Genomic DNA, 26,165 nt, shown 5'->3' on the forward strand with positions numbered 1-26,165 from the left:
GCTGTGAGCTCCACCCAGTTCGAGCTTCCCAGCAGCTTTGTTTACCTACTTAAGCCTCAGCAATGGCGGGCACCCCTCCCCCAGCCTGGCTGCTGCCTTGCCGGTAGATCACAGACTGCTGTGCTAGCAATGAGGGAGGCTCCGTGGGTGTGGGACCCTCCCGGCCAGGTGTGGGATATGATCTCCTGGTGTGCCTGTTTGCTTAAAGCGCAGTATTGGGGTGGGAGTTACCCGATTTTCCAGGTGTTGTGTGTCTCAGTTCCCCTGGCTAGGAAAAGGGATTCCGTTCCGCCTTGCGCTTCCCAGGTGAGGCGATGCCTCGCCCTGCTTCAGCTCTCGCTGGTCGGGCTGCAGCAGCTGACCAGCACCGACTGTCCGGCACTCCCCAGTGAGATGAACCCAGTACCTCAGTTGAAAATGCAGAAATCACCGGTCTTCTGTGTCGCTCACACTGGGAGTTGGAGACTGGAGCTGTTCCTATTCGGCCATCTTGCTCCACCCCTCGATTTCTGCATTTTCAACTGAGGTACTGGATTCATCTCACTAGGGAGTGCCGGACAGTCGGTGCTGGTCAGCTGCTGCAGCCCGACCAGCGAGAGCTGAAGCAGGGCGAGGCATCGCCTCACCTGGGAAGTGCAAGGGGGAAGGGAATCCCTTTTCCTAGCCAGGGGAACTGAGACACACAACACCTGGAAAATCGGGTAACTCCCACCCCAATACTGCGCTTTAAGGAAACGGGCACACCAGGAGATTATATCCCACACCTGGCCGGGAGGGTCCCACGCCCATGGAGCCTCCCTCATTGCTAGCACAGCAGTCTGTGATCTACTGGCAAAGCAGCAGTAAGGCTGGGGGAGGGGCGCCCACCATTGCTGAGGCTTAAGTAGGTAAACAAAGCGGCTGGGAAGCTTGAACTGGGTGGAGCTCACAGCAGCTAAAGGAAACCTGCCTGTCTCTGTAGACTCCACCTCTGGGGACAGGGCACAGTAAACAATAACAAACGCAGCAGAAACCTCTGCAGATGCAAACGACTCTGTCTGACAGCTTTGAAGAGAGCAGTGCATCTCCCAACACGGAGGTTGAGATCTGAAAAGGGACAGACTACCTGCTCAAGTGGGTCCCTGACCCCTGAGTAGCCTAACTGGGAGACATCTCCCACTAGGGGCAGTCTGACACCCCACACCTCACAGGGTGGAGTACCCCCCTGAGAGGAAGCTTCCAAAGCAAGAATCAGACAGGTACACTCGCTGTTCAGAAATATTCTATCTTCTGCAGCCTCTGCTGCTGATACCCAGGCAAACAGGGTGTGGAGTGGACCTCAAGCAATCTCCAGCAGACCTACAGCTGAGGGTCCTGACTGTTAGAAGGAAAACTATCAAACAGGAAGGACACCTACACCAAAATCCCATCAGTACGTCACCATCATCAAAGACCAGAGGCATATAAAACCACAAAGATGGGGAAAAAGCGGGGCAGAAAAGCGGGAAATTCAAAAAATAAGAGCACATCTCCCCCGGCAAAGGAGCGCAGCTCATCGCCAGCAACGGATCAAAGCTGGACGGAGAATGACTTCGACGAGATGAGAGAAGAAGGCTTCAGTCCATCAAACTTCTCAGAGCTAAAGGAGAAATTACGTACCCAGTGCAAAGAAACAAAAAATCTTGAAAAAAAAGTGGAAGAATTGATGGCTAGAGTAATTAATGCAGAGAAGGTCATAAACGAAATGAAAGAGATGAAAACCATGACAGGAGAAATACGTGACAAATGCACAAGCTTCAGTAACCGACTTGATCAACTGGAAGAAAGACTATCAGCGATTGAGGATCAAATGAATGAAATGAAGCGAGAAGAGAAACCAAAAGAAAAAAGAAAAAGAAATGAACAAAGCCTGCAAGAAGTATGGGATTATGTAAAAAGACCAAATCTACGTCTGATTGGAGTGCCTGAAAGTGAGGGGGAAAATGGAACCAAGTTGGAAAACACTCTTCAGGATATCATCCAGGAGAACTTCCCCAACCTAGTAGGGCAGGCCAACATTCAAATCCAGGAAATACAGAGAACGCCACAAAGATACTCCTCGAGAAGAGCAACTCCAAGACACATAATTGCCAGATTCACCAAAGTTGAAATGAAGGAAAAAAATCTTAAGGGCAGCCAGAGAGAAAGGTCGGGTTACCCACAAAGGGAAGCCCATCAGACTAACAGCAGATCTCTCGGCAGAAACTCTACAAGCCAGAAGAGAGTGGGGGCCAATATTCAACATTCTTAAAGAAAAGAATTTTAAACCCAGAATTTCATATCCAGCCAAACTAAGTTTCATAAGTGAAGGAGAAATAAAATCCTTTACAGATAAGCAAATGCTTAGAGATTTTGTCACCACTAGGCCTGCCTTACAAGAGACCCTGAAGGAAGCACTAAACATGGAAAGGAACAACCGGTACCAGCCATTGCAAAAACATGCCAAAATGTAAAGACCATCAAGGCTAGGAAGAAACTGCATCAACTAACGAGCAAAATAACCAGTTAATATCATAATGGCAGGATCAAGTTCACACATAACAATATTAACCCTAAATGTAAATGGACTAAATGCTCCAATTAAAAGACACAGACTGGCAAACTGGATAAAGAGTCAAGACCCATCAGTCTGCTGTATTCAGGAGACCCATCTCACATGCAGAGACATACATAGGCTCAAAATAAAGGGATGGAGGAAGATCTACCAAGCAAATGGAGAACAAAAAAAAAGCAGGGGTTGCAATACTAGTCTCTGATAAAACAGACTTTAAACCATCAAAGATCAAAAGAGACAAAGAAGGCCATTACATAATGGTAAAGGGATCAATTCAACAGGAAGAGCTAACTATCCTAAATATATATGCACCCAATACAGGAGCACCCAGATTCATAAAGCAAGTCCTTAGAGACTTATAAAGAGACTAGACTCCCATACAATAATAATGGGAGACTTCAACACTCCACTGTCAACATTAGACAGATCAACGAGACAGAAAGTTAACAAGGATATCCAGGAATTGAACTCATCTCTGCAGCAAGCAGACCTAATAGACATCTACAGAACTCTCCACCCCAAATCAACAGAATATACATTCTTCTCAGCACCACATCGTACTTACTCCAAAATTGACCACGTAATTGGAAGTAAAGCACTCCTCAGCAAATGTACAAGAACAGAAATTATAACAAACTGTCTCTCAGACCACAGTGCAATCAAACTAGAACTCAGGACTAAGAAACTCAATCAAAACCGCTCAACTACATGGAAACTGAACAACCTGCTCCTGAATGACTACTGGGTACATAACGAAATGAAGGCAGAAATAAAGATGTTCTTTGAAACCAATGAGAACAAAGATACAACATACCAGAATCTCTGGGACACATTTAAAGCAGTGTGTAGAGGGAAATTTATAGCACTAAATGCCCACAAGAGAAAGCTGGAAAGATCTAAAACTGACACCCTAACATCGCAATTAAAAGAACTAGAGAAGCAAGAGCAAACATATTCGAAAGCTAGCAGAAGGCAAGAAATAACTAAGATCAGAGCAGAACTGAAGGAGATAGAGACACAAAAAACCCTCCAAAAAATCAATGAATCCAGGAGTTGGTTTTTTGAAAAGATCAACAAAATTGACAGACCGCTAGCAAGACTAATAAAGAAGAAAAGAGAGAAGAATCAAATTGACACAATAAAAAATGATAAAGGGGATATCACCACCGACCCCACAGAAATACAAACTACCATCAGAGAATACTATAAACACCTGTATGCAAATAAACTGGAAAATCTAGAAGAAATAGATAATTTTCTGGACACTTACACTCTTCCAAGACTAAACCAGGAAGAAGTTGAATCCCTGAATAGACCAATAGCAGGCTCTGAAATTGAGGCAATAATTAATAGCCTACCAACCAAAAAAAGTCCAGGACCAGATGGATTCATAGCTGAATTCTACCAGAGGTACAAGGAGGAGCTGGTACCATTCCTTCTGAAACTATTCCAATCAATAGAAAAAGAGGGAATCCACCCTAACTCATTTTATGAGGCCAACATCATCCTGATACCAAAGCCTGGCAGAGACACAACAAAAAAAGAGAATTTTAGACCAATATCCCTGATGAACATCGATGCAAAAATCCTCAATAAAATACTGGCAAACCGGATTCAGCAACACATCAAAAAGCTTATCCACCATGATCAAGTGGGCTTCATCCCTGGGATGCAAGGCTGGTTCAACATTCGCAAATCAATTAACATAATCCAGCATATAAACAGAACCAAAGACAAGAACCACATGATTATCTCAATAGATGCAGAAAAGGCTTTTGACAAAATTCAACAACCCTTCATGCTAAAAATGCTCAGTAAATTCGGTATTGATGGAACGTACCTCAAAATAATAAGAGCTATTTATGAAAAACCCACAGCCAATATCATACTGAATGGGCAAAAACTGGAAAAATTCCCTTTGAAAACTGGCACAAGACAGGGATGCCCTCTCTCACCACTCCTATTCAACATAGTGTTGGAAGTTCTGGCTAGGGCAATCAGGCAAGAGAAAGAAATCAAGGGGATTCAGTTAGGAAAAGAAGAAGTCAAATTGTCCCTGTTTGCAGATGACATGATTGTATATTTAGAAAACCCCATTGTCGGCCGGGCGCGGTGGCTCAAGCCTGTAATCCCAGCACTTTGGGAGGCCGAGACGGGCGGATCACGAGGTCAGGAGATCGAGGCCATCCTGGTTAACATGGTGAAACCCCGTCTCTACTGAAAATACAAAAAACTAGCTGGGCGAGGTGGTGGGCGCCTGTAGTCCCAGCTACTCGGGAGGCGGAGGCAGGAGAATGGCGTGAACCCGGGAGGCAGAGCTTGCAGTGAGCTGAGATCCGGCCACTGCACTCCAGCCTGGGCGGCAGAGTGAGACTCCGTCTCAAAAAAAAAAAAAAAAAAAAAAAAAGAAAACCCCATTGTCTCAGCCCAAAATCTCCTTAAGCTGATAAGCAACTTCAGCAAAGTCTCAGGATACAAAATTAATGTGCAAAAATCACAAGCATTCTTATACACCAGTAACAGACAAACAGAGAGCCAAATCAGGAATGAACTTCCATTCACAATTGCTTCAAAGAGAATAAAATACCTAGGAATCCAACTTACAAGGGATGTAAAGGACCTCTACAAGGAGAACTACAAACCACTGCTCAGTGAAATAAAAGAGGACACAAACAAATGGAAGAACATACCATGCTCATGGATAGGAAGAATCAATATCGTGAAAATGGCCATACTGCCCAAGGTAATTTATAGATTCAGTGCCATCCCCATCAAGCTACCAATGAGTTTCTTCACAGAATTGGAAAAAACTGCTTTAAAGTTCATATGGAACCAAAAAAGAGCCCGCATCTCCAAGACAATCCTAAGTCAAAAGAACAAAGCTGGAGGCATCACGCTACCTGACTTCAAACTATACTACAAGGCTACAGTAACCAAAACAGCATGGTACTGGTACCAAAACAGAGATATAGACCAATGGAACAGAACAGAGTCCTCAGGAATAATACCACACATCTACAGCCATCTGATCTTTGACAAACCTGAGAGAAACAAGAAATGGGGAAAGGATTCCCTATTTAATAAATGGTGCTGGGAAAATTGGCTAGCCATAAGTAGAAAGCTGAAACTGGATCCTTTCCTTACTCCTTATACGAAAATTAATTCAAGATGGATTAGAGACTTAAATGTTAGACCTAATACCATAAAAATCCTAGAGGAAAACCTAGGTAGTACCATTCAGGACATAGGCATGGGCAAAGACTTCATGTCTAAAACACCAAAAGCAACGGCAGCAAAAGCCAAAATTGACAAATGGGATCTCATTAAAGTAAAGAGCTTCTGCACAGCAAAAGAAACTACCATCAGAGTGAACAGGCAACCTACAGAATGGGAGAAAATTTTTGCAATCTACTCATCTGACAAAGGGCTAATATCCAGAACCTACAAAGAACTCAAACAAATGTACAAGAAAAAAACAAACAACCCCATCAAAAAGTGGGCAAAGGATATGAACAGACATTTCTCAAAAGAAGACATTCATACAGCCAACAGACACATGAAAAAATGCTCATCATCACTGGCCATCAGAGAAATGCAAATCAAAACCACAATGAGATACCATCTCACACCAGTTAGAATGGCGATCATTAAAAAGTCAGGAAACAACAGGTGCTGGAGAGGATGTGGAGAAATAGGAACACTTTTACACTGTTGGTGGGATTGTAAACTAGTTCAACCATTATGGAAAACAGTATGGCGATTCCTCAAGGATCTAGAACTACAAGGACCATATGACCCAGCCAGCCCATTACTGGGTATATACCCAAAGGATTATAAATCATGCTGCTATAAAGACACATGCACACGTATGTTTATTGCGGCACTATTCACAATAGCAAAGACTTGGAATCAACCCAAATGTCCATCAGTGACAGACTGGATTAAGAAAATGTGGCACATATACACCATGGAATACTATGGAGCCATAAAAAAGGATGAGTTTGTGTCCTTCGTAGGGACATGGATGCAGCTGGAAACCATCATTCTCAGCAATCTATCGCAAGAACAGAAAACCAAACACTGCATGTTCTCACTCATAGGTGGGAACTGAACAATGAGATCACTTGGACTCGGGAAGGGGAACATCACACACTGGGGCCTATCGTGGAGAGAGGGAGGGATTGCATTGGGAGTTATACCTGATGTAAATGACGAGTTGATGGGTGCTGACGAGTTGATGGGTGCAGCACACCAACATGGCACAAGTATACATATGTAACAAACCTGCACGTTATGCACATGTACCCTAGAACTCAAAGTATAATAATAATAATAATAATAAAAAGAAATTAAAACATATTACCAGAGAAAATCACCTTCAGTAAAAGGAAGACAGGAAGGAAAGAAGGAAGAGAAGACCACAAAACAAGAAAACACAACAAAATGGCAGGAGTAAGTCCCTGCTTAATACTAACAGTAAATGTAAATAACTAAACTCTCCAGTAAAGACAAAGTAGCTAAATGTATGTAAAAACAAGACCCACTAATTTGCTGCCTACAAGAAACACACTTCATCTAAAAAGATACACGTAGACTAAAAATAAAGGGATGGAAAAAGATATTCGATGCAAATGGAAACCAAAAGGGGGAAGGAATAGCTATACTTATATCAGACAAAATGATTTCAAGACAAAAACTATAAGAAGAGACAAAGATGATAATTATATAATGATAAAGGGGTCAATTCAGCAAGAAGATATAGTGATTACAAATATACATGCACCCAACACTGAAGCACCCAGATATATAAAGCAAGTATTATTGGAGATAGAAGCCAATACAGTAATAGCTGGAGACTTCAACACCCCATTTTCAGCATTGGACAGATCTCCCAGACAGAAAATCAACAAAGAAACATTGGACTTAATCTGCATGGTAGCAAAAATGGACTTAATAGATATTTACAGAACATTTCATCCAATGGCTTCAGAATACACATTTTTATCCTTAGCACATGGATCATTTTCAAGTATAGACCATATGTTAGGTCACAAAACAAGTCTTAAAACATTTTTTAAAAAATCTTGAAATAATATCAAACATCTTCTCTAAACATAATGGAATAAAATTAGAAATCAATGACAAGAGGAATTTTGGAAACTATACAAACACATAGAAATTAAACAATATGCTACTAAATGAAGAAATTAAGGTGGAAATTTTAAAACTTTCTTGAAACAAATGATAATGGATACAACATATCAAAACATATAGGATACAGCAAAAACAGTACTAATAGGAAAATTTGTAGCTCCACGTGCCTACATAAAAAAACTAGAAAAACTTCAAATAAATAACCTAATGATGCATCTTAAAGAACTAGAGAAGCAAGAGCAAACCAAACCCAAAAGTAGTAGAACAAAAGAGATAATAAAGATCCGAGCACAAATAGATGAATTTGAAATGAAGCAAACATTACACAAGACCAATGAAACAAAAAGTTGGTTTGAAATCAAGCAAACATTACACAAGACTAATGAAACAAAAAGTTGGTTTTTTGAAAAGATAAACAAAACTCAGAAACCTTTAGTTAGACTAACCAAGAAAAAAAGAGAAGACCCAAATAAATAAAATCAAAGATGGAAAAGGAGATATTACAGCTGTTATGCAGGAATTCAGAAGATCGTAAGTGGCTACTATGAGCAGCTACATGCCAATAAATTGGAAAATCTAGAATAAATGGATAAATTCTAGACACATACAACCTGCCAAGATTGAGTCATGAGGAAATTCAAAACCTAAACAGACCAATAACAAGTAATGTGATTGAAGCCATAATAAAAAGTCTCCCAGTAAAGAAAAGCCTGAGACATCATGGCTTCACTGCTGAATTCTACCAAACATTTAAACAACTAATACCAATCCTATTCAAACTGTTCGGAAAGATAAAGGAGGAGGGAATACTTCCAAACTCATTCTATGAGGCCAGCATTACCCTGATACCAAAACCAGAGAAAGACACATTAAAAAAAAAAAAAAAATACTGACCAGCCTGGCCACCATGGTGAAACCTCATCTCTACTAAAAATACAAAAAATTAACCAGGCATGGTGGCAGGTACCTGTAATCCCAGATACTCAGCAGGCTGAGGCAGGAGAATCTCTTGAACCCAGGAGGCGGAGGTTGCAGTGAGCCAAGAAAGCGCCACTGCAGTCCAGCCTGGGCAACAAAAGCGAAACTCAGTCTCAAAAAAATCAATAAAATAAATAAATAAATATAATAATAATAATACAGGCCAATATATCTGATGAATATTGATGCAAAAATCCTCAACAAAATACTAGCAAAACAAATTCAACAGTACATTAAGAAGATCATTCATCGGCGAGGCACAGTGACTCGTGCCTGTAATCCCAGCACTCAGGGAGGCCAAGGTGCGCAGATCACCTGAGGTTGGGAGTTCGAGACCAGCCTGATCAACATGGAGAAAACCCGTGTCTACTAAAAATACAAAATTAGCCGGGCATGGTGGTGCATGCCTGTAATCCCAGCTACTCAGGAGGCTGAGGCAGGAGAATCACTTGAACCCGGGAGGTGGAGGTTGCAGTGAGCCAAGATCGTGTCACTGCAACAAGAGTGAAACTCCATCTCAAGAAAAAAAAAAAAATCATTCATTATGGCCAAGTGGGATTTATCCCAAGGATGCAAGCATGTTTCAACACACACAAATCAATCAATGTGATACATCACATTAACAGAATGAAGGACTAAAACCATATGATCATTTCAATTGATGCTGAAAAAGCATTTGATATAGTTCAACATCCCTTCATAATAAAAATCCTCAAAAAACTAGGTGTAGAAGAACCACAGCTGAACATATTAAAAGCTATATATGACAGACACATAGTATCGTACTAAATGGGGAAAAACTGAAAGCCTTTCCTCTTATATCTGGAACATGACAACTTTTACTACCATTATTCAACTGATTACTGGAAGTCTTAGCTAGACCAATCAAACAAGAGAAGGAAATAAAGGGGATCAAAACTGGAAGGGAGGAAGTTGAATTATCCTTGTTTGCAGATGATATGATCTTATATTGGAAAAACCTAAAGACTCTACCAAAAAATGATTAGAACTGATAAGCAAATTCAGTAAAGTTTCAGGACCTGAAGTCAACATACAAAATTGGCAGCATTTCTATATGCCAAGAGTGAACAATCTGAAAAAGAAATAAAAAAGGAATCCCATTTACAACAGCCACCAATAAAAGTAAATACCTCGGAATTAACCAAAAGAAGTAAAAGATCTCTACAATAAAAACTATAAAACACCAAAGAAAGAAATTGAAGAGGCACATAAAAATGGAAAGATATTCCATGTTCATGGATTGGAGGAATCAATATTGTTAAAATGTCCATAGTACTGAAAGTATTCAGAGATTCAATACAATCCCTATCAAAATACCAATGACATTCTTCACAGAAATAGAAAAAAACTATCTTAAAATTTATATGGAACCACAAAAGACCCAGAATAGCCAAATCTATCCTGAGCAAAACGAACAAAACTAGAGGAATCGCATTATCTGACTTCAAATTAAACTAGAAAGCTATAGCAACCAAAACACTATGCTACTGGCATAAAAATGGACGCATAGACCAAGGGAACAGAATAGAGAACCTAGAAATAAACCCACACACCTACAGTTAACCCATTTTCGACAAAGATGCCAAGAACATACACTGGGAAAAAGACAGTCTCTTCAATAAATGGTTCTAGGATAACAAGATATCCATATGCAGAAGAATTAAACTTGACTCCATCTCTTGCCTTTTATTTGAATTAAATATAAGACCTCAAACTATGAAACACCTACAAGAAAACACTGAGGAAACTTTCCAGGACACTGGTCTGGGCAAAATTTTCTTGAGTAGTAATATCCCACAAGCACAGGCAACCAAAGCAAAAATAGACAAATGGGATCACATCAAGTTAAAAAGCTTCTGTACAACAAAGGAAACAATCAACAAAGAGACAACCCACAGAATGACAGAAAACATTTGCAAACTACCCATCTGACAAGGGATTAATAATCAGAATATATAAGGAGTTCAAACATCTCCACAGGGAAAAATCTAATAATCTGACTAAAAAATGGGCAAAAGATCTGAATAAACATTTTTCAAAAGAAGTCATTCAAATAGAAAACAGGCATATCAAAAGGTACTTAACAACACTGACCATCAGAGAAATGCAAATCAAAACTACAATGAGATATCATCTTATCCTAGTTAAAATGGCTGTTATCTAAAAGTCAGGCAATAACAAAAGCTGGTGAGGATGTGGAGAAAAGGGAACCCTCGTACACTGTTGCTGGGAATGTAAATCAGCACAACCATTATGAAGAACAGTTTGAAGGTTCCTCAAAAAACTAAAACTAGAGCTACCATATGATCCAGCAATCCCAATGCTGAGTATATACCCAAAAGAAAGGAAATCGGTATATCAGAGAGATATCTGCCCTCTTATGTTTGTTGCAGCAGTGTTCACAATAGCCAAGATTTGGAAGCAACCTACATATCCATCAACAGATGAATGGATAAAGAAAATATGGTACATATATACAATGGAATACTATTCAGCCATTAAAAAGAACGAGATTCTATCATTTGCAAGAACATGGATGGAACTGGAGGCCCTTAGGTTAAGTGAAATAAGCCAGGCACAGAAGGACAAAAATTGCATATTCTTACTTATTTGTGGGATCTGAAAATCAAAACAATTGGACTCATGGACACAGAGAGTAGAAAGATGGTTACCAGAGGCTAGGAAGGATAGTGGGGGCCTGGGGGAGAGGTGGGGATGGCTAATTGACATAAAAAAAAAAAATAGAAAGAATGAATAAGACCTAGTATTTGGTAGCATAAAAGGGGGGCTTATAGTCAATAATACTTTAACTATACATTTAAAAATACCTAAAAGAGTTTATTATATGCCTGTACCAAAATATCTCATGTGCCCCATAGATATATACACCTACTATGTACCCACAGAAATTATAAACTAAAAAGTTTTTAAAGATAAATATCACTTTACACCTACCAGAATAATGAAATTTAGAAAAATTATAAAGTAAGATAATACCAAATATTGATAAGGACATAGGAAGACAAGAACCCTTATGTACTACTTGTGTGAGGGTACACTGAAGCAACTATTTTGAAGAACAATCAGGTGGTAATTTTTAAAACTACATATATACATGCTCTGTCATCCATCAATTCCACTTCTGGGTAAATATTTCAGGAAAACCCTGGCACAGTGGTATATGCAAAAGATGTTCATAAGGTTGTTCATTGTACTACTATTTGTAGTAAGAGAGTTATAAGCAACCTAAGTGTTCATCAGTAATGGAAGAGATGTGTGAAATGTGTTTAGAGCATATACTGTAGAATACTAAGCATTAGTTAAAAGTCAATAACTAGGCTGGGCGCGGTGGCTCACGCCTGTAATCCCAACACTTTGGGAGGCTGAGGCGGGCAGATCATGAGGTCAGGAGATCGAGACCATCCTGGCTAACACAGTGAAACCCCGTCTCTACTGAAAATACAAAAAATTAGCCAGGCGTGGTGGCGGGCGCCTGTAGTCCCAGCTACTCAGGAAGCTGAGGCAGGAGAATGGCGTAAACCCTGGAGGCAGAGCTTGCAGTGAGTGGAGACTGCCGCTGCACTCCAGCCTGGGCAACAGAGCGAGACTCCATCTCAAAAAAAAAAAAAAAAAAAAATACAGCAAGAAGGAAAAGTCTTAAATATATTTTACAAAGATAAATACATATATCCAGGAAAATATATCCAAGATAAGAGTAGACATTTATATGAAAATAAGATATGGGAATAGGAATTAAGGATGAAAGAAAACAAGTAAGAGGGCAAGAAGAACTTTGAAGAGATTAAAAATTATACTGTATTAGGACCTGAGTTGTATTGTAAACAGAAGTCTCTGCTCCTAAGTTACACATATGTACACATGATAAAGAACCCAAGAATGAGGTTCAATCTTTCAGTCTAAAGAATCATTGATACATAATTAAAAAAATTAAAACCAATCTGAATTGTTGTTAGAGTTTATTACATTATGGGAAGTGATGGGAGTAGGGTGGCTTTATAGATACATGCATATTAACATTTTCTTATTAAAAAAGAAGACATGTATTTGGTTGATTATAGGTGTTGATAGACAAAAGTGAGTTTTAAAATGTGAATTAAAAGTTTTAGGGTAATAGCCAGGTGCAGTGGTCCCAGCTACTTGGGAGGCTGAGGCAGGAGGATCACTTGAGCCCCAGAGTTCAACAACAGTTTGAGCACAGTCGTGTCACTGCACTTCAGCCTGGGGTGATAGGGTAAAACCCTGTCTCTAAACAGAAAAAAAAAAAAGTTTTAAGGTAACCATTAGAGATCTAGACATGAGATTTCTTTCTTTAAACGATTAGTGAAAAGATTGGAATGGAAAGAAAACTTAGTGCTCACAAGAAGAAAAAGCATAAGTAAATAGAAAACACACTAATAGTAGAAATAAGGTGAAATATATCAATAATCACCATGTGAGTTAAATTCTTCTATGAAAAAAGACTCATTAAGACTCATATTAGGAAAAATATGCAGTACTATACTGTTTTTAAGATATCCTAAAATAAATATATCAAACAAAACAGAGGCCCAAGTCAAAACCAAAATTAGTTATCTACCTGGGATATTTTACAATGATTAAAATACATAATCTACCAAGATAAAAGTCATAAACCTAATAACAGAGAACCAAACCAACTTCATAGTAAAAAAAATGCCAGAAATGCAAGGAGATGCTGACAAATCTACAATAGTGGGGATAGACTTTAATATACCTATTTCCAAAGTTAACAAACTAAGTAGACAGAAAATTATTTTAGGGAGAATCTGAATAACATAATTGTGCCTTTTATTAAGTTGTTATTATTATTATTTTTAGAGACAGGGTCTCTCACTCTGCTGCCCAGGCTGGAGAGCAGTGGTGTGATCATAGCTCACTGCAGGCTCAAGGGATCCTCCTGCCTCAGCCCCCAGTAGCTAGGACTACAGGTGCATGCCATCACACCCAGCTAATTTTTAAATTTTTTATAGAGATAGGGTCTCGCTCTGTCATGCAGGTCAGAGAGCAGTGGCGTGATCATAGCTCACTGCAGCCTCAAGGGATCCTCCTGTCTCAGCCCCCAGTAGCTAGGACTACAGGCACATGCCATCACACCCAGCTAATTTTTAATTTTTTATAGAGATAGGGTGTTGCTCTGTCCTCAAGGCCAGAGGGCAGTGGCGTGATCATAGCTCACTGCAGCCTCAAACTCCTGGCCTCAAAACAATTCTCCAGCCTTGGCCTTCCAAAATAACTGCCACTGTGCCTGGCCAGTTATTAATATTTTTAACTTGGAAATTCATCTTTCTTTATTCTGCTTTGGAATGCTGGAGCTGAGGCTCTCAAAACCATATTTCTGCTTTGACCACTGGTTTCCTGTTAGACTCTGACAATATGGGTGGTGCTAAAGGGAGACTGCAAAGCTGGAAGAGGAAAAAGGGGCTTATCTCTTCCTATCTGCTTCCCATGGGTTTCCTGACTGCTTGTGATTCCTGTGAATGCCACTGGAGTAATGTGATTTTTGGTTTGTTTTGTTTTTGCTGTAGTCTAGCAAGTCTTTCCTCAGCAGTAGCTGAATCTAGTTTGCAGTTTTTCCAACTTTTATAAACTAGCTTCACTGTGACTCCTCCATAGGTACCAGCACCAGCTGGCCAGTATCCTCTTCTCAGCTACACAAAGCCCATCACAGCTCAGAGACACCAAGAGCCAAGCAGCACCTCTTACCCAGAGGTCTAAATTTCAGGTGTCAGGAGCACCTCTTCCAACCTTCTAAAGTTGCATAATTTCAACCTCATTCTACAAAGAAAACTCCAGGCTCAGGTGGTCTCATGGTGAATTCTTCCAAACTTTAAGGAGAAAATAATAATAGTATATAAACTTTCCTAGGAAATGGAAAAAAATGAACACTTCCAAACACATTTTATCAGGCAAGCATAACCTTGATTATAAATCCTAACAAGAATACTGTAACAAAAGAAATCAATACACCAACACCTCTCCCAAACATAGATGCAAAAATCCTTGACAAAGAATCCACAAATTCAATTCGTGATATTCATCGTGACCAAGTGAGACTTTCAGAATAAACTCTCAGAAGTGTATTTCCACTATGAGGCTAGAATTTCTGGAACAAGGGGTGTCACTCACCTGTCCGGTCAACATCCTTTTTCATGGGCAGTACAGTATAATCCAGTTGCTCATCTGAGTCCTCAAGCATCCTTGGCTTGGACTGCAGCATGAATTGGGGCTCTTTCTGGGGACTTCCCCCGCCTCCATTCCAGTCCACTGACTCGTCAGAGAGCTGAACTTGCTGTAGGTATGGGATCCGGATAATCCTGTTTTCATCCAGGCTTAACTTCTTCAGTCTTCAATTAAGGAAAGTGAATATAGAATCATAGCAATAATGATACCTCAGGATTGTTTACCAAGCCACTTTAGGGAAAAAACAAAGAATCAGGCTCGGATACTTATTCCTCTTGTGTGGCATTAAGCCAGTGACTTACTGTCTCTGGGATTCAATATCCCTGTCTCTAAAATGGGGATAATATTTATTAACCTTTCAGGGCTCTTGTGAAGATTAAATGAGGCAATATGTAAATGGCCTGGCACAAAGTAGTATTCAGTAAATGGTAGTTGAATCCAAAGTAAATTTTCTAGGGAAGTAAAGCTTAACAATGTAAATGCCACTATTTTATTTACTTCAGTTAGAACTCAGGAATTAAATTTGTCTTTCTTATTCTCATTATTTAAAAAAATTTTTCTGTCTCTACTGTCAGGGTCTGGATCCTATCCTGGGTAAAATCTCCTCCTGTTTTCCTTTCTCTTTGCTGCTTCTAATTCAGTCATGTGATCAGAAATGTCCTCACTGATGGCCATTTTTATGGAGGAGCCAAAGCTCAGAGGGGAGAAATGACTTACCCATGGCCACAGAGTAGAGATAAATTGTGGAGCTAGGGTTTAAGCCCAAGCCTTTTGGCTTCTAGAACAGCACTGAGTGTGAGCAAGCCTGGGGATTAGAGGAGCCCAAGCAGAGAAAGGCTTATGGCTTTACCTCCTGAGCCCAGCCAGGCTGGCAAAGCAACTGGGGTTGGAGAGTCTGTTGTCATCCAGCATCAGTGTCTCCAGCGCTGGGAACCTCAAGATGTACCTCTTGCTTGTCAGCGATGTTACAGATGCCTCCCTGTGAGTTCAAAGATCTTGGGTAATGAGCAAGGTCGAGGGACAAACTCCACCATTCCCAGGAAGCCATGGAGGACACGGAATCAATTAGTAGGCCTAACCAGCTTAGGAACTGTTCTAGTGCCCAAAAGAGGTCCCCACAGGGATGCACAGAAAGTATAATTCCTTCCCCACCTTCTCCTTTCCCAAACACTATTATACATACCATATCGTCTTCTGTATGGAGAAAGGTTACATACATCATTGAGACCAGGTTAGGGCAGGGTGGGGGATTGTATAGGTAGTGCTTATAGAAAATCCCAGAGTGAAAGAGGTATGACCAAGCTGGAGGGAGCATTCTGCTGGAGATCACTGCACAATTTTGACTCAGGAAGACTCCTTGTTATGCTGTGTCACCTAGTAGACTGGTAACTATGGGAGCACCAGGAGACAATGCCCTTGTTATAGACCATAGCTTTGCCAACTAGTAGGGTAAAGTAGGGTGGATTGAGGGAACTATCCCTGGCTGCAGTGAGGTTCTCTTCTCAAGTGGCTTCATAAAATGAACACACGAATAAGCAGTGGAGTTTCTTCTTAAACTCAAACTCTCTGAAGATTCCCAGAAATACCTAAGAGTGAGATTTAGGGGGGTGATGCCCTGAATTACAGGGGTGGGCAGGAAGTGGTGGCATTTTAAGTACTGCCATTAATGTGACCTCATTTGTGTCCTCCAGGTAGATGAGACCTAGGTAATTCTCTTCCACACAGGCAGATGATGCAAATAACATTTTCATTCTTCCCTCCATACTGTATGCCACCAATACACCAAAATAGTACACATAGGCACAAATGCATACCGTATACACATATATAAGCCACAAACATGCACACACAACTAGAGGAAGGGAAACAAACATTTCTTTAGCACCTACTGCATTTCTGGCATTGTGCGATGTGTTTTGTATGTGTTATCCAAGGATAGGTATTATATACCTCCTTTACAGATTAAGAAAATGAAGCTCAGAGCAACTTGCCTGGTCTCATAGCTAGAAAGTGGGACAACTCAAACTAGACCCTGGGTCTGCCTGACTCCAAATCCCATGCCCTTTCCACTGCCAATCACACCTCTCACATTCACATCTACCAGCCCCATGCGGATTAAAGGATGGGGAAGTGGAAGGGGGAGCTGATGTCTGAGCTAGAGAGAGCTTAACGAAGGTTGGCAGTGAGTTCAAAAGCTAGGACAGTAATGTATACCTGAAGTCTGGGATATTTCACAGGTGAATTTAGAAAGGGTATATTCTAAATGAATGTATTACTAATTAATTCATTCATTCACACTCATGAATTTCTTTAACATATATTTATGTGGCCAGGTACTAAGAGTACAAATAAAAGAACACATCCCTCCCCTCTAGGTGCTTACAGTCTGTGGAGTAGGTGGACACACAGCCTGCAGTGAGACAAACACTATAAAAGAAGTATGTGGGGAAGGCACCTATTCAGGAAAAGCAATGTTAAAGCAAAACCATGAGGAATGGAAAGTGAATTGTCATGCTCTTAACCAATGTGAAAGAAAGAGAATAGGGAAAAAAAATAATCTCTGGCCGGGCGCGGTGGCTCAAGCCTGTAATCCCAGCACTTTGGGAGGCCGAGACGGGCGGATCACGAGGTCAGGAGATCGAGACCATCCTGGCTAACACGGTGAAACCCCATCTCTACTAAAAAAACAAAATACAAAAAAAACTAGCTGGGTGAGGTGGCGGGTGCCTGTAGTCCCAGCTACTCGGGAGGCTGAGGCAGGAGAATGGCGTAAACCCGGGAGGCGGAGCTTGCAGCGAGTTGAGATCCGGCCACTGCACTCCAGCCTGGGTGACAGAGTGAGACTCCGTCTCAAAAAAAAAAAAAAAAAAAAAAAAAATCTCTTCGTGGCTGGATCTGTAACAGTATTAGAAGCTATAGGCAGCCATGTTTCCCATCATAGGGTCTAGAAAGACACAGGCAGCCCACCTGTAAAGAAAAATGTGGCAAGTCACGGAGAAGAGGAGATGTGAAAGCTGAGAGACAGAACTTCCAGGCTGCTCCACAGTCCTCAGGGCCTACATTCAGTATGACCCTAAAGCACGGCTGTGAGATTCCCCAATGTTCTTACAATCAATTCCCCCCTGACTTTTTTTCCGTATCCTAACACTGACAGACTTCTATAGATTATGACAGTTCTGACTGGAAAAAGGGACAGGTCAGATAAACTTTCAGAAAGAGACCTGGCAACAGTGTGGGGAACAGGCTTGAAGTCCAAAGACCAGAGACACTTAACAGAGAAGGCAGGAAGCCTTTATAGTTCATAATATTTCAAGGTCACGGATGTGCCCTTTCCTCTTTCTGGAAGGACCAACTTTCATACACTGAATTTTTAATCTCTATCTGAGAGCTATTACAGAACAGTGCACAGCACCTCTGTTGATTTATAATTGATTGGCCAATCTTTATTTTACTCCAGTGAAATATGAAACAGCTAAGAAATAAGCCTTTAAAAAATTCCTCTTAAGCTCCATAATGCAGAAGTTGGCTCTGTCTTGTCTCTTGTGACAAGTTACACTACTTCACTTTTTAGAGTTCCACCCTAATTATAGCATGGGAAAGTTTCATTTTTTGTGTCTAAAATAGACATCTTAAAATAGAGGGGCAGCCATCAGATGGGTGAGAAGACAGATGCCTACCTTCAGAGGAAGGCAGCAGGCTTTCCCACCGAGCCCCTCCTGTTGCAGTTTTGGAAGAAAAGCTCTTTGAAGTGGCAAAGTCTGTCCGTAGTGGAGAAGCCAGGGTTTCCAGCTGTTCAGAGTGGTGCTATTTTTATTATCAGTTCTCTTGCCAAACAGAATTAATACTACTTAAAATCTGAGAGATTTAACGAAGGTTTTTCAGCAGCTAAGGGTATGTGCAGTGGCTGGATTCAGCAATGGGAATTTGTGTACCATATTAGAAGATGCATGGGAAGTGGGGCCAGGATCCCTGAGCTCTGGCTCAGGTGCTGCTGCTGCTTTGCTTGCTGTGTGACTTCTGGCTGGTGTTGAGCATCTCTGGGCCTAGATCCTCTATCTATATGGTAAAAGGTGATTTATTTTACTTTACACTATAAGACTTTGGATCAGGCTAAAATTATTGCTCAAAAGACTGAACCAAGGGCTGCAACAAATAAGATGAAACTTAGCAAGCACTTACATTAGGACAAATGTCAGATCAGCTTCTGTGTTAAGATATAGAACATCAACTGTGCAAACACACAGAATAACAGAGACATGATTTAACAGATTATGTGTAAAAGGGGATTATGATGTGGCTACTGAAAAGCTAGTGCTCTTTTAGGTGCCGCTATTTGGAATATAGTGACTAAAAGAAAGGAGGTAACAATTCATCCTCTGCTCTGTGCTGGTGGTGCCTGAGAACACCGACTTGTACGGTCTGAAGCAGAAAGGGAGTAGGCCTAATGAAAGAGCCAAAGTAGCAGATTTCAGCTCAAAACAAGTAATAGTCTAAAGATAGAATGGGTCGAATATGATTCCCCTAACTCACCCAGACAAAGAAAATAGCAAGAAATGGAGACACAAATAGTTCAGAATAGATGAGGTATATGATGAATTGAAAAAGTGAAGAGAAAGGAGGATAGAGAAGCAGACAGAGTCAGGCCATAAAAAGCCTTGAGCGATGTTAATGGAGTTATCTTTAGGACAGTGGGAACCTGCTAAAGGACTTTAAGCAGGGCAGTGATAGAATCACATGTGCATTTCAGAAAGATCACTCTGGCTGACAGATAGGAGGATGGGTTGGGAGGCAAGAAACTGCAGACTGGGACCAAACAGGAGGATAACAGGAATGAGCAGGTTTGAGAAGAATTTAGAAAGTACAATTCACAGCTCCTGGTGATTGAATGAATGTGTGGAATGAGGGAGGCTGAAATTGGGCTAATGCTCAGATTTCTAGCCTGGACAACTACATAGTAGATGGGAAGAAGTGCCAGTCAATGAGGCCAGGAAAGGAAAGAAAGGAATAGAGAGTGAGGAGGGCTTTTTGGCATGGGGATGTGTGTGAGGAGTTTGATAAGTAGGCTAAACAGGCTTATAGTTGAAAAGACTTGCGAGGAGAGGAGGCCACCAATAAAGAGTATAAAGATTAAGAAAAATAGTAGGTTGAGGGTGGATGACTGGGGAGCACCAAAGTTTAAGAGGCTGGCAGAAAAGGAACCCACAGAGCATACTGAATCTAGATAGATGAGTGGGAAGAAAATAATGACAATGGTATTTGTCTGGAGCCCCACAGCTTTATTTTTATTTTTGTAGAGACAAGGTCTCATTACATTGCCCAGGATGGCCTCGAACTCCTGGGCTCAAGCAATCCTCCTGCCTCAGCTTCCCAAAGTGCTGGGATTACAAGTGTGAGTGACCATGCCTGGCCAACCCACAGCTTTCAAAGTGCGCTGATTTCTTTTTTTTTTTTTTTTTTTTTTTGAGACGGTGTCTCGCTCTGTCCCCAGGCTGGAGTGCAGTGGCGCGATCTTGGCTCACTGCAAGCTCCGCCTCCCGGGTTCACACCATTCTCCTGCCTCAGCCTCCTGAGTAGCCGAGACTACAGGCGCGTGCCACCACGCCTGGCTAATTTTTTGTGTTTTTAGTAGAGACGGAGTTTCACCATGTTAGCCAGGATGGTCTCGATCTCCTGACCTCGTGATCTGCCCGTCTCGGCCTCCCAAAGTGCTGGGATTACAAGCGTGAGCCACGGCACCCGGCCCCAAAGCGTGCTGATTTCAATCACTACTCTGATGCAGGTAGGAATACATTTATTCTCCCCCTCATATATAAGAACATGGAAGTGCAGGGTGGGGGAGACTTACCTCATTTTATATAACTAGGCTTTCCACTGAAAACAACTAGAATGATGAATAAAATATAAAAAGAAAAAAGATCCATCATTTTATTTATTTTCTTTTGTAGAGATGGGGTCTTGCTATGTTGCCTAGGCTGGACTTGAACTCCTGGCCTAAAACAATCTTCCCACCTTGGTCTCTCAAGTAGCTGGCAACTACAGGCACACACTGCCATTCCCTGGGGTGGTGGATCCATCATTTTAATATGTATAAGAGATGTGAAGAGAGTAAGGAAGCAGTATGCCAAATCTAAAAACCCAGAGGGAGAAACTTAACATAGGAAGCCACTGAAGCCTTGAGGGCATTTACTTATCCTGTTGAAACTGAACTATGGTTTGACAGTATCATGGGGCTAGAGAATCAAAGCCCGGGCACCCTGAAGGTGGGGAGTTTAATCAGAGACCCTTAAATGAATTTGGGATCCTAAAGGGATACACCCTCAGGGTGAAATTAACCAAAACTAAACCCATTCTCCTTATCCCATAGCCAGGAGAAAACTGTCTTGGAGTGAACAGAGAAGGAGAAGGGGAAGGGCAGACTGGTCCTCTTGCAAAACTATAGCCCAAATCTGTATCATCAGAGTGGTTAAGAAAACACCCAGTCAGGAATTTAGCTTAAGCTTCTTCCATACTGAGTGACCCTAGGTACCAAAATAAATAGAAAGGTTTATAGTGTTGCAAACTAAATAATGTGGGACCAACTCTTTCCTGAGTAAAAAACTAGAAAACCCAGACAAAATATACATTTTAAAACAATCTGCCTTAAGGTACCTGGGAATTAACAAGCTGTGAAGAATTATGGTGCTAAGATTTGAAAAAAGAAGGAAATCCAAAGGGGTTCATGCAATACTTTTCCCCTAGGACTGTCTGCTGACTCCAGAAGTGGCTGAGAGGCTGAGAAGTTGAGCAGAGATTCTGACAACCCTACTGGGCCAGTGGCCGAAAACTGGAATCCAAGGCATGCCACAGAATGGAAGCCTGACTGCTCATGCTCTAAGTTAGGTCATTAGAAAACCAAACCCTCGAAGGATATATATACTAGAAATAGTATGGACCTTGCAGAGGCTGAAGACTAGCTTCAAATAATTTCAATGTTTATAATTGAAATGAGATGATTTGAAATTATTAGTGATGTAGATCACCAGAAAACCCTTGATCTGGTGGGAAAAAAGTGATTTGAGTTGTCCAAAGAAAGAGCCATGGCCTCTCATTCAGTTCCTATTTACATTTAACTTAAAACTAATTAAGCTCAAATAAAATTGAACATTCAGTTCCTATATCACACTAGCTACATTTCAAGTGCTCAAGAGCTCAATATGCCTAGTAGCTAAACTATGAACAACACAGATACACAACATTTCCAACATTGTAGTCAATTCTACTGAACAGTGCTAAATACAGTCTTGTAAGGATTACTAGACAGTGTCTGTAAATTGGTGCTAATATCTGTGGATATGAAAGGCATGGTAGACCATGCCTCACTCAAAAATGGGGGATCATAAATATCCACCATTGGAAGGGGGATATTTGGAATGGAAGATGGAAGAATGAAAATTTAGCCAAAGTCTGTTTCACAACGGACCCAGTGGAGTCATAAATCTACCTTGTGGTTTCTCCTCGGTTCCTGAATGTGTAACTGAAACAGACATACTAAACAACTGGCAGAACACCCACATTTATTTATTTATTTATTTATTTTATTTTTTTTTTTTGAGACGGAGTCTCGCTCTGTCGCCCAGGCTGGAGTGCAGTGGCCGGATCTCGGCTCACTGCAAGCTCCGCCTCCCGGGTTTATGCCATTCTCCTGCCTCAGACTCCCGAGTAGCTGGGACTACAGACGCTCGCCACCTCGCCCGGCTATTTTTTTGTATTTTTTACTAGAGACGGGGTTTCACCGGGTTAGCCAGGATGGTCTTGATCTCCTGACCTCGTGATCCGCCCGTCTCGGCCTCCCAAAGCGCTGGGATTACACACATTTATTTACTGAGCAACAAAGTATAGTCCATTATAGTAGGAAGTATCCAGCTGAAACCCCAGGAAACTTTCTTCCCAATAGTAAACCAAAAACAATACTGGATCCCTGAGGTAATTGCAGAGATTACTGCCATCACTAAAGACCAAAAAGATGGAAGGATAGTGATTCCTATGACATCTCTGTTTAACATCTCTTGTTTATTTAACTTGTGAAGAAGATATCCTTTGTTTATTTAGCTTGTACAGAAAACAGGTTTTGAAGAATGATTGTAGATTACTGTAAGCTTAATCAAGAGGTGACTCCAACTTTCAGCTGCTATTCCAGATGTGGAATCTTTTTACTGGAACAAATCAACCCAGCCCCTGGCACTGTGGATACAGCTAAGGACCTGTCAGATATTTCTTTCTCTTTATCAATTAACAAAAACTACTATAAGCAGTCTGCTTTCATCTGACAGGGACAACAGTACACCTCTGTCCTTTTCTCTTGGGGCTTATCAACTCTGGGATCTTCTTGGTTATTTTGATATCCTACAGAATATCATGCTGATTGGACCTGGCAAGCAGGAAAAGTTGCAAACACCCTAGATGCCTTAGTAAGATACCTTTGTGTTACAGGATGGAGGTAAGCCCCCTCCCCTATCAAAATTCAGAGTACTATGATATGGATTAATTGTTTGTTGTTGTCCAGGTATCTGAAGCATGTTGTGATATATTTCTAATGTGAAAGACATAATCCTATACCTTGCTTCTTATTTATCTGACACTACTTGTAAGAAAAAAATCACAAAGTTTCATTGGCCTTTTTGGATTTTATTTGGATTTTATATTTATTTATTTAATTTATTTATTTATTTTTTTTTTGAGATGGAGTCTCACTCTGCCACCCAGGGTTGGAGTGCAGTGGTGTGATCTTGGTTCACTGCAACCACTGCCTCCCAGGTTCAAGCAATTCTCCTGCTTCTGTCTCCCAAGTAGCTGGGATTATAGGCACCCGCCACGACATCTGACTAATTTTTGTATTTTTAGTAGACACGGGGTTTTGCCACATTGGCCAAGCTGGTCTCAAACTCCTGACCTCAAGTGATCCACCTGCCTTGGCTTCCCAAAGTGCTGGGATTACAGGCGTGAGCCACCGTGCCCATCCCCTTTTTAGATTTTAGAAGTGACATATAAAACATTTGTGCTGTTCTAACTCATTTACTAAGTATCCCACAAGGCTGCTAGTTTTGAGTGAGGCCCAGAGCAAGGCAAGGTTCTACAACAGTTCCCAACTGTAATGCAAGTTGCTCTTCCATTGGGCATATGACTCAGCAGGTCCAAATGGCTTCTAAAGGACTATGGCAAATAGGTGTGCTGTACAGATACAGTACCATACATCCTGGATTTCAATGATAGCCTGAGTTTTCACCTGTTATCTCCAAATAATTATTAATACTGTCCCTTTTCCCTCTCATATATGTCCTGGTTTGGATGATAAAGTACGTCATCATTCTACGAATAGAGCCTTTTCTAGGTACCCATAGCAGATCCATTTTTGAGCAAAGTTATGCCCTATTCTGCAGATAACTATTTTGTTTTTGAAAAACAATTTCTTGCTTACTAGTACATGTTGGTAGAGGCCAAATACCTGACCACAGGATACTATGTGATCATGCAACCTGAGCCACTCATCATGAACTGAACATGCAACAGAACTCCCCTATCAAGTGAAAGCAATATTTGAAATCAGGCTCCAGCAAGTCTGGAAAAGTTGCAGGAATATATGGCTCAGATTCCTATGGTGCATTCTCCTGCTGTATTGCTACCTTTCCATCAACCCTTAACTAAGGTCATGCGGCCATCTAATATAGGAAGAAACACCTCCAGTTGGGTTTACAAATGACTTAGCATGATATGCTGATACCTTCTCAAAGTCAACTATTACAATATTATAGGCCCATATAGGAGTGACCAAAAAGACAGGGGAAGAGAAATCTTCTAAGTAGGCAGAACTTAGAACAATGTATCTGATCAGCCATTTGCTTGGTCAGAGAGATAGCCAGAAGTACAGATCTATACTGATTCATGGGCAGTGGCTGATGGTTTAGCTGAATAGTCAAAACTTGGAAAAAATATGGGAAAGTTGCTGAAAGTATAGAGAAAAACTATGTGACTTAACCTCTCAGAATGGACAGAGTATGAAGATTATTTGTGTCTCATATGACTGTTTCCCCAAGACTATCCCCTGTAGGGGAGACTCTCAATGGTCAGGAAGATAAGGTAACCCATTCCATGAATGTCAGTTACCCTCTTTCCCTTGGTGGCGGGGATGAAGGCTACACACTTCCTTTCACCAAAGCAAATCTGGTTATAACACTTGCTGAGTACTCAACCTGCCAATGGCAGAAGCCACTGCTGAGCCTCTAATATGGCACCATTTCTAGAGGGATTATACAGCCATCTAGTACCAAGTTGACTTTAAAAAGCAGCAGCAAGTTTTGTTTACTAGATTATAAATGTATTTTTGGATATAGATTTGCCTTCCCTGCCCACAATGTTCGACAAGTGGAATTAGAAACTGTTGTTACAATAATACTAGCTTTTGTAATTGCCCATGTATTTACCTTTAACGAGAGCTTTATTTCTTCTTACAGCTTTGAGTTACTGTCTAGCATCCTTTCATTTCAACCTGCAAAAATCCCTCTAGTATTTATGCAGGGCGGGACTGGTGGTAATTAATTTTTTTTACCTTTTATTTATCTGGGAATGTCTTAATTTCTTCCATACGTTGGAAGAACACTTCTGCTGGATGTAGGATTCCTGATTGAGTTTTTTTTTTTCTTTTAGCACTTTAAATATTTAATATATCAGCCCACTGCCTTCTGGCCTTAAAAGTTTCTGACAAGAAGTCTGCTGATAATCTTATTGAAGATTCCTTGTATGTGATGAATTGCTTCTCTCTCACTGCTTTCAAGATCCTCTCTGTCTTTTAACAGTCTGATTATAATATGACTCAGTGGAGGTCTCTTTGAGTTCATCCTATCTTGGAGTTCACTGAGCCTCATGTATGTTTATATTCATGTCATTCATCAAACTTCAGAAGTTTTAGGCTGTTATTTCTTCAAATAATCTCTTCGTGCTTTCTCTCTTCTCCTTCTGGGACTTTCATAATACATAGGTTGGTTTGCTTGAAGGTATCCCAATCCCACAGGTCCCTTAGGCTTTGTTCAAGTCAATCTTTTTTTTTTTCTTTTGTTTCTCTGACTTGGTAAATTTAATTGTTCTATCTTCAAGTTTGCTGATTCTTTCTTCTGACTGCTCGAATCTGCCTTTGAATCGCTCCAGTGAATTTTTCATTTCTTATTCTAATTTTCAGGTTTAAAATTTC

General features: G+C 40.8%; 1 protein-coding gene across 2 annotated transcripts in view; it reads right to left on the bottom strand.

The window, feature by feature from the left end:
• The window catches only part of XRRA1 (X-ray radiation resistance associated 1), a 116,793-nt gene that overhangs the window by 55,949 nt on the left and 34,679 nt on the right, over positions 1-26,165 (bottom strand). For both annotated transcript variants that reach the window (XM_038005467.2, XM_008020148.3), the window contains 2 exons: positions 15,795-15,923; positions 14,891-15,108 (listed from right to left, as the gene is read on the bottom strand). In XM_038005467.2, coding sequence (XP_037861395.2) covers positions 14,891-15,108; positions 15,795-15,923 — 347 coding nt within the window. The remainder of the gene's footprint in view (positions 1-14,890; positions 15,109-15,794; positions 15,924-26,165) is intronic.

The sequence above is a fragment of the Chlorocebus sabaeus genome, chromosome 1 (assembly GCF_047675955.1).
Source record: "Chlorocebus sabaeus isolate Y175 chromosome 1, mChlSab1.0.hap1, whole genome shotgun sequence".
Lineage (NCBI taxonomy): Eukaryota > Metazoa > Chordata > Mammalia > Primates > Cercopithecidae > Chlorocebus > Chlorocebus sabaeus.